We start from the raw sequence: 14,837 nt of genomic DNA, 5'->3' as shown, positions 1-14,837 counted from the left end.
ACAATGACACTTTTTATTTAGAATATTTTTCAATTATAAAATTTTCAATTTACTTTAAAAAAATAATTTTCATTTTTCTGCTGACTTTTCATGCATTCCAAGCATATTTTCTTTCACCTTGTTGAATATAGTTATAATACCTGCATTAAAATCCTCACCCATAATTTCAAGCTCTGAATGATCTTGAGGTTGATCTCTGTTGATTGTCTTATCTCTGGACAATAGTTTAAGTTTCCCTGTTGCTTCACGTGTAAATTTAGAGTTGAGTAAACTGGGTGCTGAACAATTTACGTGAAGTATGGTCAGGACTTCGGATTCTGTTATGTTCTGCTGAGGAGGTTGGATACTTTTATTTTATCAGGGAATTAACTTTGTTGAACTCAAACTGCCAACTCTGTCTTTTGGGTGGCAGCTCAAATTTCGGTTCAGTTATTTTATTCTTGGCAGCATTGATTTATTGAACACTGTTTATGTGCCAAATACTGTCTTAGGAACCAGAGAGACATAAAAAAAAAGCAAATAAATCCCTTCTTTAAAGTAGTTCACAGGTAACCTTGAAGATAGACATGATATCATATTAAGGGCAGGCAAATAACAAATGGTGGACCAAATTGGTCCTGCTTTCTATTTATGCAAGCTAAGTATAATTCTTAAATTTTAAAATATTTAGAGTGAAAACAAACATACAAAATAAAACTAAACTAGACAAAGAACATGCAACAAAGATTGTATGTGTCCCACCTAGCCTAAAATGTTTATCATCTTGGTGTTTACAGAAAAGTTTGCTCATCTCTATAATATATGATAAAAATGTAGCAAACATGGAAAAGGAGACTTTTGGAAGTGTAAAATACAAATAGAGGAAGGTAACTCAAAGTCAGCCTGGAGGCAGGAAGTGTGTTTTGAGCTGGTTTTTGGAGCAGTTCTAGAAGTTTACCATGTTGGGAGTGGGTGTGGCCAGGGGTAGTCTGAAGAGATAAGAGAAGTACTGGTAAGTTCAAGGACTTTATAAATAGTTTGCTTTTTCTCTATATAGCTATTTCCAAGATATCTTGAACTTTGTGGGTTATAACAACTATTTCCCTCTAATTTATTAAAATCCATTAGTATGCTTACTCCTGCATCATCCAAGTAGTTACTGAAATGTTAAGTGTTTAACATTTCCTGTGTTAAAGATCAGGAACACTTGACCACACAGCAGTTTTTAAACTATGAAATCTTTATGATTGGTCATTTCTAAATCATTTATCATGGCTCTTTGAGTATTATTATTTTTTCCTCATATATTGCGTTTCAATATTCACGAAATATTTAATTTGAGAGAAACACTGATGTCCACTTGCCATCTTGGTTAGTCCTTAGATTGAATGGATCCTACCATGGCAAAAATACTATGTGATGATAAATGTGTTGTGATTATGTAATGTGTATATATTTTGAGATTTAAAATAACAATAAACATAACTTGTCATTGTCTTCTGGCCCAGCATAATGATCATATTAAAGAATGGAATTCCAAATGATACAATATTCTATAAAATTTCTTAAAATGATATATTTTGATTTATTTAAAAAAATGAGACTATACATTTCCACTTCCAGAAAAATGTAGCAGACATACTTTTCCTTATTCTTCCCACTAAGTACAACTAAAACCTCTGGACATTACACATATAAAACAAATATAAAAAGACTGACAGATGAGGAAAAAAGGTAGATCAGCTAGGGACTTTTGTATCACAGGAATGACAGACACAACGGTGAGTTTCTTGAATTTTCTTTTTGCTTCATATATCCCAGACCGGACACTGGAGAAATCAACAACTTGGAAATGCCGATAAACACAGACAAAAAAAAGAGTCCACAAAAATCCTGTTCTATTTACCCAAGGGGTTAAGAAAAAGGCAGCCTAGAAAGACGAAAAATTTTTAGATAATAACTGTTCTACTCTAGCAAACATCACAGAAAAAACTGTGGCTCCACTCCCATCCTAACCAGAAAAGGCAGAATGGAGAGAAGAGACTTCCACACTTATCAGCCTATAAAAAGACACCCCAACCACTCCCTCCTCTTCTGTGCAGTGATGTTAGAGATGGCTAAATGGGGAGCCAGGACTTGCATCTTGGTCCAGTGGTAATGAAGCCCCATTTTCCCCCACTGTAGTGTGAATGGAAACTATGTATAGAGCCTGGATGCCCTGCCCACCCAGGAAAATGAGATACCTCTCACCTTCCCTGTTGGGTTACTGCCAGAAGAAGCCTCGTGAAGGGTCAACAAGACCACGCCTCACAGTGTCAGTGGAAGCCACATGAAGAACATGGATGAGAATCCCTCCCCTTTCTAGCCAGGGTGGTTTCAGCAGAGTCCTAGTAGAAAGACAGATTTTTGACCTCCACCAACCAATAACAAGGAGTTCATGTAGGCAGTGCCAAACCAGGACTTCCATCCCCACTTGACAGCAATGAGGTGTCCTGCATTAGAGTGGTATCAGAGGAGACCTGTTAAAACGCAAGATTTAAATAAGATCCAGGGCCTTGTAATATCATACCAAAATACCCAAGTTTTAATTGAAAATCATGTCATATTAAAATCCAAAAATATTTAAATCTAAAACAGAACAGACAATCAATAGTTGCCAACACCAAAATGAAACAGATGTTAGAATTATCTGACAACATTTTAAAGCAGCTATCGTAAAAACGTTCCAATGAAAAATTGCAAACATACCTAAAATAAATGAAAAAATAGAATGCCTCAGGAAATGAATAGGAAATCTCGGCAAAGAAATAGAAGATATAAAGAAGCACCAAATAGAAATTTTAGAACTGAAAAGTAAAATACTTGGAAAAAAATAAAACGCTCAATAGATGTGCTCAATATCAGAACGGAGAGGATAGTAGAAATAATCAGTGAAGACATAACAATAGGAATTACACAATCTGAGTAACAGAGAGAAAACTGACTGGCAAAAAAACAGAGTATCAGCAATACATGGGAATAAAATAAAAGATGTAAAATTGATGCCATCAGAGTCCCAGAAGGAGAGGAGAAAGAGTGTGGAGCTAAAACATCATTCAAAGGAAAACTTTGATACTGAAAATTCCCAACTTTGCCAAAGAAAACCCCCCAAATTTACAGGTTAAAGAAGCTGAACAAACAGAAAATAGGATAAACTCAAAAAAAACCCATTCCAAGACACACCACAGTTGATTTTACATATATATATTTTAACCAACAAAGAAACCTATACAAAGAGATACATTGAAAAACACTCTAGAGAAATCAAAATGGAATCTGAAAATATATTCAAGAAACCCACAAGAAGTCAGGAAAAGGAAAATAGAACATGAAAAAAGAGAGAAGAAACAGAAACAAAAACTAAAATGGCATATTTAAGCCTTAGAAAACAATAATTACTTTAAATCTAAATGGTCTAAACACTCCAATTAAAAGACAGAGAATGGCAGAGTGGATGAAAAAATATTGCTAAACTATATTCTGCTTATATAGCATCTTTCAGAAAATAGAAGAGGAAATACTTCCCTTATTCTATGAAGCCAGCATTACCTTGATACCTAAACAAGGTATAAATATAAAAAAAATTAAACTACAAACAAATGTCCATCATGAATGTAGATGCAGAACCATTTAACAAAATATTAGCAAATAGAATTTAACAATGTATAATGAGTATACAACATGACCAAATGGGATTTTTTCCAATGATACGAGACTGAGCCAATATTCTAAAATCAATCAATGTTATCTACCATATTAACAATCTAAAGAAGAAAAGTCACATGATCATATCAACTGTTGTGGAAAAAAGGTTTTGACAAAATTCAACACTCATTTATGATTAGAAATTCTCAGAAACCAGGAATACAGGAGAACGTCCTCAACTTCATAAAGAATATTTACAAAATCCTACAGCTAATGTCATACTTAATAGTGAAAGACAGAAGGCTTTCCTCCTAAAATCAGGAACCAGGCAAGTATGTACACTCTCACCACTGCTATTCAACATATTTCCAGAGGGTCTAATCAGTGCAACAAGGCAAGAAAAAGAAAGAAAAGGCATATAGGTTAGAAAGGTGGAGGAAAAAAATCCCTATTTGCAGATGACACAATAGTGGTTTGCATAGAAAATCCCAAGGAATCTACCAAACGAACAAACAAAAACATCTCCTAATGTTCAGCAAGGTCAGAGAATACATCATCATACAGAAATCAATTGTATTTCTGTATATTAGCAATGAATATGTGGAAACTGAAATTTAAAATACAACACCATTTGCAGTCACTCAAAACGAGGAATAAAACCCTCAGTTATAAATCTGAGAAATATATACAAGACTTGTACGCTGAAAACTACAAAATGCCGATGAAAAACATCAAAAAGATGTAAATATATGGAGTCTTATTTTGTATTAATGGATTGGCAGACTTAACATAGTAAAGATGTTAATTTTCCTCCAATTGATATATAAGGTTATCATAATTCCTATCAAAATCACTGTGAGAGTTTTTGTAAACATAGACAAGATTATTCTAAAATTTATAAGGGAAGACAAAGGAACTAGAGTAGCTAAAACAAATCCAAAAAAAGAGGAAAACAGGAAGAATCACTCCACCCAATCTCAAGATATATGACACAGATACAGTGTCATGTTGTCAGAGGAATAGACACATAGATTAATGGAATCACATAGAGAACTCAGAAACAGTTCCACACAAATAGAGCCAACTGATTTTTGGCAATTTTTAAAGCAAATCAATGGAGAAAGTATAGTTTCTTCACCAAATGGTGCTGAAACAATTGGACATCCATAGCAAAAAATTAAAAAAGAACCTCAACCTAAATCTCAAAACTTATACCAAAATTAACTCAAAATGGATCATGGACTTCAATGTAAAATGCAAACCTTAACACATTTAGATAAAATAGAGAATATCTACAGGATCTAAGGCTAGGCAAAGAGTTTTTAGATTTGACACCAGAAGCATGATCAATAGAAGATAAAACTGATAAATTGGATGTCATCAAAATGAAAAGTGCTTGCTCTGCAAAAGCCCTTGTTATGAGGATGAAAAGACAAACTGCAGATTGGGAGGAAACATTTGCAAACCACAGGCAATGAAAGACTAGTGTCTGGAAAATAAAAAGAATTCTCAAAACTCAACAAAAATAAAGCAAGCAATCTAATTGAAAAATGAGCAAAGGACATGAAGAGACATTTCACCAAAGAGGACATACAGGTGACAAATAAGCATGTGAAAAGATGCTCAACATCATTAGCCATCCAAGAAATGCAAATTAAACCTACAGTGAAATATCACTACGCACCCATCAGGATGGCTAAAATTGAAAAATAGTTACAACACCAAATGCTGGCAAAGGACACAGGGACACTGTATCATTAATACATTGTTGATGGGAATATAAAATGATATATCTCTCTGGAAAATAATTTGATGATTTTGTAAAAAACTAAATATGCAACCTCCATGAGGTGTAGCAATTGTACTCCGGGGTATTTACTTCAGAGAAACAAAAACTTATGTTCACACAAAGAGCTGTACAATAATGTTTACAGCTTTATTCACAATAGCCCAAAACTGGAAACAACTCAGATCTCCTTCAACAAGCGAACAGTTATAAACAAACTGTGGTACATCCACGTCATGGAATACTACTCTGCAATGAAATGGAACAAGTTGGATGGATTGTGAGGGCATTATGCTGAATGAAAGAAAAAAAAACAATCTCAAAAGATCACATACTATATGATTCCACTGATATAGCATTCTCAAAATGACAAAATTTTAGAGCTGGAAAATGGATTAGCAGTGTGTTTTGTTTTGCTTCTTTGCTGAGGAAGATTCGCCCTGAGCTAACATCCATTGCCAGTCTTCCTCTATTTCGTATGTGAGCTGCCACCACGGCATGGTCACTGAGACCGGAGGTGTAGGTCCACACCCAGAGAACCGAACCCAGGCTGCCAAAGCAGAGCATGCTGAACTTAACCACTAGGCCACTGGGGCTGGCCCAGATGAGTAGTTTTTATTGTTGTCAGGGATTAGGGATGATGTGTTTGGGGAGGGAAGTGATTATAAAGGAATAGCATGAGAGAGCTCTTTCTGATGATGGCATAGTACTGTATCTTGATTGTGGTGGTATAACACAAATCTATACATACGATAAAATGACTCATAACCACACACACACATTATACTAGTGTGTATTTTTGGCTTTGATATTGTATTATAATCATTTAGGATGTAACCATTAGTGAAACTGAATGAAGGGTACAGTCACCAGACTCTGCTATGCTATCTCTGTAACTACCTATGATTCTATAATTATTTCAAAGTAAAAGTTTAAAAATTAGATACTAGTACTTTGTATTCATAAATTGAAAAATGCAGGATCCTTTATTTTATAAGAAAATAAAATTTAACAGTATAATTTTGGGGAAATAAAAGAAGTAATGCCCATTATGATGCAGTGCCTGAGCTGAAATATACATTCTGGTCACATATTGAATATATAATCCTAGCTATTTGGAGTTACGGAGAATGAAGGCAAGGTATGTTCATGAAACACAGGCATAAAGGGAAATCTACTGATCCTGCCCTAATTCTAATTCTTTTGCCAGCTCTTTGAGGAAAAATGAGTAAGAATGCACAGGTGGATATTTTTAATTCATGTTAAATGTTTCATTGATTTTGTTTTGTAAAAATTTGCTTTTGAATAAATATTTATGAAATAGAAGAGAAGACCATTAGATAAACAATTGTGTAGAGAGGATGATGTCAATTTTAATAATGAATATGTTTATGTATTTATAAGTATATAAATGTGTTTTCATGTTCGTATAACATAGTACATGTTTCATCTCTCAGGAGTAATTTTGAGCCTGTACCATTCAGTCAAACTCAAGTAAGGGTACTGATACTAGAGCTTTCTCTATTCCATCTTTTGCATCTCTAATATAGCCAATGTTCCACCTTTCTTCTTGGGGACTCTTGAATGTTAAAATGGCTATTATGCACTTGGGGTAATTGAGAGAGAGAGAACTAAGTAAATTTCAGAAGAATGTCACTCTTGGTGAACAAGAAATAGGCAACCTGTTGGCTACTGTCAGAGACCTCGCCAGATAGCATGAATAGACACAATTAATTAAGCTTCTTTTCGCTAGCAACTTACAACGTACTGTTGAACGAAAGTTAACAATGTTAGGGGAAATGACTCAGTCCCTATCCTTCTCCTGGTTCTAGGGACAGTACTTTCTTAGGCACGTCAGGAAGTCTTTGATGCTGGTCTAATTGTTTATATGATACCTCCATGTGTAGTCGCATTTACTCCAGGTAACACAATCTCCTTCCCTCAACATATTTCCTCTATCCATTCCCTTCCACTAGGCTTCTTTTCCTGGTCAATCCTGGTGATGGTGTAGCCTGTCATCTCTTTTACTTTTGTTGATCTTTTATTTATAGAAGACTGTCCTGAGCTCTTCATAATTAAACTTCAGAAACACACAAAGCTCAGTTCTTACATTTTACAAGCCTTGACTTTCAAGGCTAGTGTTTCTGTCTTGAGCCTCAAAAGTCTATTTTTCAGGGTAAAATAAAAGCCAATAATTTCCTGCCTTGTTCTGTTCTGCTGTAGCATTCATCTCCCGAGGCAGCTGAGACACACAATCCTGGTGCTTGGTCTGAGGATACCTATGGGGTTCAGTAAAGGAGATGTGGGAAAGCAGAGTAACTCTTGCTTACTCAGAATGTTATCCTTTTACTTGTGCAGAGAAAAGTCTATAAAGAATTACATGAAAATATAATTACATGAAAATATAATTGTGGAGAAAATATAATTGAGAGACAATAGTTGCCTCTTGGTGAGATTTCAGGACAATTTTTTTTTGTCTCTATGTTTTCTAAATTTAATTGATATATATTGCTTTTATCTAAATATATAGCTGTTGGATTAATATGTGTTAAGATATATGTATCATATGTATATATGATATATATATCATATGTATCATATAACAATATATTTGAGACATACAAATATATTTGATACATATGTCATATTTACATATGATACATATATCTTAACACATATTAAACCAACAGCTATATATTTAGATAAAATATATATTTATATATATATGATATATATATTTATATATATGATACATAGGATGTATATATCACAAATTTTTTGCATTAATTTTCACTCAATGCAAGAGATTTTTACTTAGATAATATTTTCTCTAGGTTCTTCTCAAGATGCTGCCTTGCTAAAACTGCCAGAATCTTTTTCTGTCTCTTCTACAGTCTTTACCAAACTGTGAAATCTAGATAGAAAGGCTTTTCTTGTGAGTAGGATTGATTTTGCTCATGTGTTTTTAGCATAAGAGGACTTTGCTGAGATTTGAAAGCAGCCTGGAGGCTTCTCTTTCACCTATTGGTTTTATTTGTTAACCTTTTACAATGAGTACATCTCCCTACCTCTCTTCCCTCTTTTCCAGGGAGTTCCTGGCCTCAAATTACAGTGAAACATACTACTCCACAAAGGGAGAGGAGATCACCAGACATCCTCAGATTATGGTATCTTACGGAAACTTCCTACCTCTCTTCTCTGAAACTATTATCTTCTCGTGTGATTTTGAAACCCAATTCTAGCTTTACAAGCAGCTTCAGAAAGTGTTTCATCAGAAATAAGTCCTGCATTGACTACCATCACTGAATGACCCTAGAATAGAAAATACGACCTTCTGAACTCTAAAGGAGGCTGATCACTGCCTAACGAGCAAATCGATGACTGTAATGTATTTTACCAAACTGACTTCTATGTGCCCCAAATGGTGTTAAGTCTGGAGGAATGGTAAAGCAGAACACCAGAGAAATGTAAGGCACTCTGATGAGATTGTAATCAAGCTAAATGGATAAAACCTAAAGACATGAAACAATTTTAAAACCTCCATCTAATTGACCCTTATGTGAGTCACATCCCCTTGTCCAGTCCTTCTGATGCACCAACGCTGAGGTCTCTCCTTCATTCTCCAAGAGTGTTCATTTATTAATAATATTATTCCAGCAGATACAGGTTCTATTTTTACAACCTTATTCCCCTTTCCAGAACATGCCCTCTGCAGCCTTCTAACCAAGGATGACATTTTTGTCTTTTACCAAAAGTATAGTTTTTAAAACCTGTTTCCTCTATTTAAGGAAGCTGTCAACGATGAAATCTAAGTCATCGTGCAATCTTTGTAAAATAGAACAGGAAGAAAACTGGGTAACATTCTTTTATTCAGGGAGTGGTGGTTGGCTTGTGAGGGTCTGAGGTACCTGGAGGACCATGGAAATTGTCACATATAGGCAGGAGTAGAACATATGGAAATGATAGAAAGAGTAATTACCTGATGGAATCACCGTGGGCAGAGCACCAAGTAGGGAGTGATAAAGATGGCAACTTGAGTGAAGCAGAGAGTCAGGAGAGAAAGGCATGAGGGGACCTGGTTGGAGAGTGAGATTAAATTTTAGTGATCATCAAAAACTTTGGCTTGATTTGATAGGCAACTGGGGAAAAATTATAATTATAGCACAAGAGGGGTACTTGGGCAGAGATTTTAGGATAGATTAAAGGAGTAATATTTCTATGGAAAAGGGTCACATTTCTGAGACTGGTGTCATCAACTAATAGACCTCTAAATTTGTGAGGAAAGAATCCATATACTGTTTTACACAAAGTAACCATGCAATTAGAGTAAGAGAATTCTAAAGAAGTTTCAAAATTTCCCAAATGAATGAATGCATGAATGAATATATGTAATTTGTGAGAAGGAAATACTGATATATTCTGAACAGAAAATATGTAGGTATTAATACTTATATGATATCAATATATATGCTTATATCAATAGCCTGTCATCATCTATTTTAGGATCACTGTTTTTACCAAGGATCCATCATACATGAATTAGATTCTGCTGCCAGTATGAGCACGTGTAATGGTCTGAGGTAATGCACAGTTTATCTTTCTGTTTCCTTTATGAGTTTTCCTATGGATTTTCAAAGACATTCACTTCTTTTCTTTCTTTTTAACAACCCTAGTAAATAGAAAAATAATGAAAAAAGTCTACTGCATATTATAAGTGTGAGTATCCACTCTAGCACATTGCTTATGTTCATTTTTGACAAAAAGATCTAATGCACAGCCCTCAGCAAGACACGTTTTTCAGTATATGATCAAGGGATTCAGAGTTGGAAGACAACTAGAAATCATCTAGCCTGTCCTCTCATGTTATAGATCAGAATACTGAAATCAGAGACTTGCTCCTGAACATTCAGTTTGATAATGTTGGAACTCAGTCCAAACACTAGGCCTCCTAACTTCTAGTCTTGTGAATTCCCACCACACCACAGCACTTCACAGCCTTTTACTAAATCAGGCAGTGTTTTCAGTCTCTAGACAGTCAAACGTTGGAAGGAGACCCTATACAAGTTCTCTGTAGATTTTGGGCTCAAGGGCAAAGGAGGAAGATATGGGGAGGCAAAGGGTAGAAGAACAAAAAACTTCTGTCTTTATTTATGAGGACTTTACTTGAGTAGTTCCCAGTATTTTCAAGAATGAGAACCTCTTGAATGACAAAATTACCACATAATAGTATTTGTACTTTTATATATTTACTCCACAATTAATGCATGATGGACATAAAAATTCACAAAGTTTTTGCAAGGACTCTGACACTTGCCAGGGTTCCACAGCCCCAGGTGGGAATTGGTAGTCTTACCTATCTTTCAAAGTAGAGATTGGACTGTCAAACTTCTGAAAAGCCAGATGAGTTAATTCCCACAAAAATTATTAAATCAGTCAAAGAACACATATCATCTCATCTATTTAACACTCAGAACACTGGGCTACGTGCTCGTGAGGACTAGACTTTATAGTTTCCCTTTTTTAAAAAGGCAAAGTCAATAAAATGGAACAAAGTAGTATTGTGTAGTAATGTAGTAGTAAAATGGAATACATCTTAAATATACATTGTTTCTAATTTCCACAGGGGGTTCTTCAGGGTATATGACCAAAGGTACCTCATTGAACCAATAAAATACACAGATGAGGGAGAACATTTGGTGTTCAAATATAACCCAAAGACACAGTACGCTGCCAACTATTCTTGTACAGAGCTCAATTTTACCAGGACAACTGTTCCAAAGGATAATACTAATTCTATGGAAGACTCCAAAATGGAAGTGAGTGCTTTATTTTTAAATCATTTTTACCCCAGGTAAAATGTCTCTTATTTCCTTTATGATCTTGATAGAGAGATTATAAACCCAAATAATGAAGTGTACAGGCCACCTGAGTCTGACTCTTCATTGTTTGAAGTCTGAAATGTCAAACTTTTGTTTTTGTTATCTATATAGAAAGTGTTCATTCCCTGCAGTAAATTTCAGGTTGTCCTTTTGATTTCAAGGAAGGGGGATATCTATAACACTACATATAGAGCTATAGCATTAGGGCTATAAGTGGTTGGAAAGAATGAAATTTACGGTGTCTTGAAACCTCTCCTAGATATTGTCTTTCCTTGTCTTCTCTGCCAGTTTTTTGGGGGAATTGTTGATGATAAGCCAGGTTCTGCCCCTTTCATCAGGCCAAATGTTCTAATTGTTAAGGACAGTTAAGAGTAATAACAAGGCCAATTTCTGGTGGGGTGATTGCACAATGAGAGTTCTATGTATTTTAGGCTTTTCTGTACAACTAGTTCATATCACCGTAAATCCCCGCTAAGTGTTAGCCTTTAAGCTCCATGGGTGATCATCTTCTTCACATAACCATGGTCCAGACTGTGTCTAAAACTTATTATATGCCTAACATATGGTTTTTGATAGAATCAATCAAGCAATATATGATTACTTAGTCCACAAAAGAATGACTTAGTAAATCTTTGAACAATATATCTCTGATTTATACTCAGAGAATATGCATGTACCTCAATGCATGACACTGAAAGCTGAACACAGAATTTTCTGGTATTGATGTTTTAAATAAAAGAGCTATAAGTAGCAATTTTGATACATGTTCCCTTGGAATTAAGACTACTGCAAAGTGGGTGATTGGGAGACAGGGGGAGTAGAAGGAATACCATCAGTCGTGTTAGCCAGTCCTACACTTTAGCTGTCAACTATAGATGGGTCCTTTTTGACGTGATCTTACTTAGTAAGCATTTACTTTGTAAATGAAAGAGCTAAATGTTAAAATTGGATTCATGATTCTTTATTTATAAATCTTATTTTACCTGAAAGACTAAACAAAGAGAGGAAGGATAATCAAATACAGAATGTTGTTTCAGATTTATTAAAATATGATGTACTGGGCCACATGTTTTAATAATATAGTGGGTTTTATTTAGATAAATTCCTAGAATTATTAGATATACTTTTGTACCTCACCTTCCTGTATCAATAATATTGACATTTCTTACCTTGAATATTTTAACTTAAAATGTTAAGATGAGAAATATTAACCCATACTTCATTAAATTTTTCATAAATGTCCAGAGCATCCATAAAGAAAAGTATGTTGAACTGTTCATTGTCGCTGATGATAATGTGGTAAGTTTTCAGATGAAAATTTGCTCTTCATTCATCCTTATAAAACTATAGTTGTGATTCTAACAAAGAGAAAAAAGTATTTTAATCAGAGTTCCATTCTGGAATCAATGATCTGTTTTTAGCTTCCCCAAACAGACTTATATAAGACATGACAAGGTTCTTGGTGTTACAGAAGACTAAGTCAAAATAGATCTCCCTTCCCTGTTACAAACATATAGATATAATGAACAACGTATAAAAAATTTAAAATATGTTCACAATCTATAGTTGAGTTCAAAAGAAAACACAGGAAATCTCCAAGTGCTAAAAATGAGGAAGAAAATCTCTGTCAGAACAGTGAGTAAAATCAAAGGCATGGTGATCTACAATACATAGGATATATTGCATAAAGCCCAGAAGTATAAAGGGCTGCCCCATCCCTGGAAAGGAAACTAGAAAAATTCTCTCCACGGAAACTGCAAAGAGAAAGGAAATGTTCTGTCTGCCTGCGACGATGGGCAGGGAAAATATTATGCACGGGAAAGCAAAAATTCTTAGCCTGTGTCATGCACTGATGTGGGGCATGGTATTATATTTTTCTTCAGATACACAAATGCCAAACAAAGCTTTCAACATAAAAACTGATTAGAAACTTGGTAAACTGCTAGAGCCCAAGTGAAAAATGCCATATAAGGACACTTGCATAATTCAAGATAAAACTAGTCACATGAGGAACAGTGAACCAACATAATGAAAAGGAGAGCAAGCTCTCCAAGAACTGTAAATCGTCTACTGATATTTCAGATTATACACCTACCAACAGAGTATAAAAAGATATGCAACAAAAAATAACAGGGTTACAGGGAAAGCAGTTGTTTTTTAGCTCTTCTTTATCAGAAAATTTTAAGTCGAGCAGAAGAAAAATTCAAAAAAAATAGAAAAGATTTGAACCACATGTAGGTTTGATCTAATCAATTGATAGAATATCCTGCACCCACAAAATAAAAAATATATATTCTTTTCAAGTGCAAATAGAACATTTTCAAAAATTAAACTATTTGGCCACAAAGAAAGTAAAATGAAAGGAAAAAATAGATATCGTTAAAGATAACTTTTTTTTTTCCACAACCTAATTGGAAGTTATAACAAAAATTGTTAATCTAAACCACTAAAAGATCCTTGGCTTGGAAACTAAAAGCAACATACATTTCCAAATATTAGTTGACTAAAGAAATCAAATCTGAAATTATGAAAATATTTGTGACAGAAAAAAGAAAAGATTACAGTATAGATAAAAAGTTTTAGATGCAGGTGGCATAAAAGTATTTAGAAGAACATTTGTAGACTTAAACATTTCCATTAAAAAGTAAGAAATAAATTTAATGAACTAAAAATCTAGCTGGAAAAGTTAGAAAATGAAACAGAATAAATCCAAAAAAGATAGAAGGAAGAAAATAATTTTAACAATGAGTAAAATTAATAAAAGTCATAAACCAAAAAGTAACAATCGAGTAGATCAACAAAGCTAAATGCTAGTTCCTTGGAAAGATTAATGAAATCAGAAACTTCTGACAATATTTAAGAAAAATAGAAGTACAAGTTAAATTACAAATGAAAGGAAACATAACTATAAATATGGTAGAGATTACACATCATTAAAAGATATATGTTCAACCTTGTGCCAATAAATTCGTGAGCAGAAGTACGTTGTAAAATGTTCTCAAGCTGATTCAAGAAGAAGTAGGAAACTCCAGAGATTATAGCAAATTTTTAAAACTAAATAAGTAGTCCAAAATTTATCAACATATAAAGACACTAAGCTCAGATGCGTTTAAAGATAAATTTTACCAAAATTTTTTATAACAGATAACCCTATCTTTTACAAACTGGTTTGAAGCATAGGAAAAGGGGAAAATTTCTTCACACATTTTACAAAGTCATTATAACCTTAATATTAGTTATCTACTGCTACATAATAAACAACCCAAAACGTAGTGTGGGTCATTTATCCAGCTGCAGTAATCTGTTGGTTCCACCGGGCTGGTTGGCTTGTATAAAATGGCCTCAGTCACTTGTCTGGTATGTTATGTTGGGTTTCAGCTGGCTGCATGTGTCCAGTAGGCTAGCCTGTGCTTCTCGCATCATAGCTGGGCATCGAAACAGCAAGACAGAAGCTGGGCTTTAATGTGCAAGAGCTTTTCAAGCTTCCACTTGTACTACATTTATTAATG

General features: G+C 34.3%; 1 protein-coding gene across 1 annotated transcript in view; it reads left to right on the top strand.

The window, feature by feature from the left end:
• Positions 1 to 14,837, top strand: part of ADAM7 (ADAM metallopeptidase domain 7) — a 69,032-nt gene that overhangs the window by 10,427 nt on the left and 43,768 nt on the right. The window contains exons 4-7 of the mRNA XM_058550507.1: positions 8,538 to 8,616; positions 9,953 to 10,029; positions 11,073 to 11,265; positions 12,574 to 12,627. Coding sequence (XP_058406490.1) covers positions 8,538 to 8,616; positions 9,953 to 10,029; positions 11,073 to 11,265; positions 12,574 to 12,627 — 403 coding nt within the window. The remainder of the gene's footprint in view (positions 1 to 8,537; positions 8,617 to 9,952; positions 10,030 to 11,072; positions 11,266 to 12,573; positions 12,628 to 14,837) is intronic.

This window comes from Diceros bicornis, chromosome 11, assembly GCF_020826845.1.
Source record: "Diceros bicornis minor isolate mBicDic1 chromosome 11, mDicBic1.mat.cur, whole genome shotgun sequence".
In the NCBI taxonomy this organism is placed as follows: Eukaryota; Metazoa; Chordata; class Mammalia; order Perissodactyla; family Rhinocerotidae; genus Diceros; species Diceros bicornis.
The sequence above is the reverse complement of the archived record's forward strand: the minus strand, read 5'-3'. Positions and strand labels throughout refer to the sequence as shown.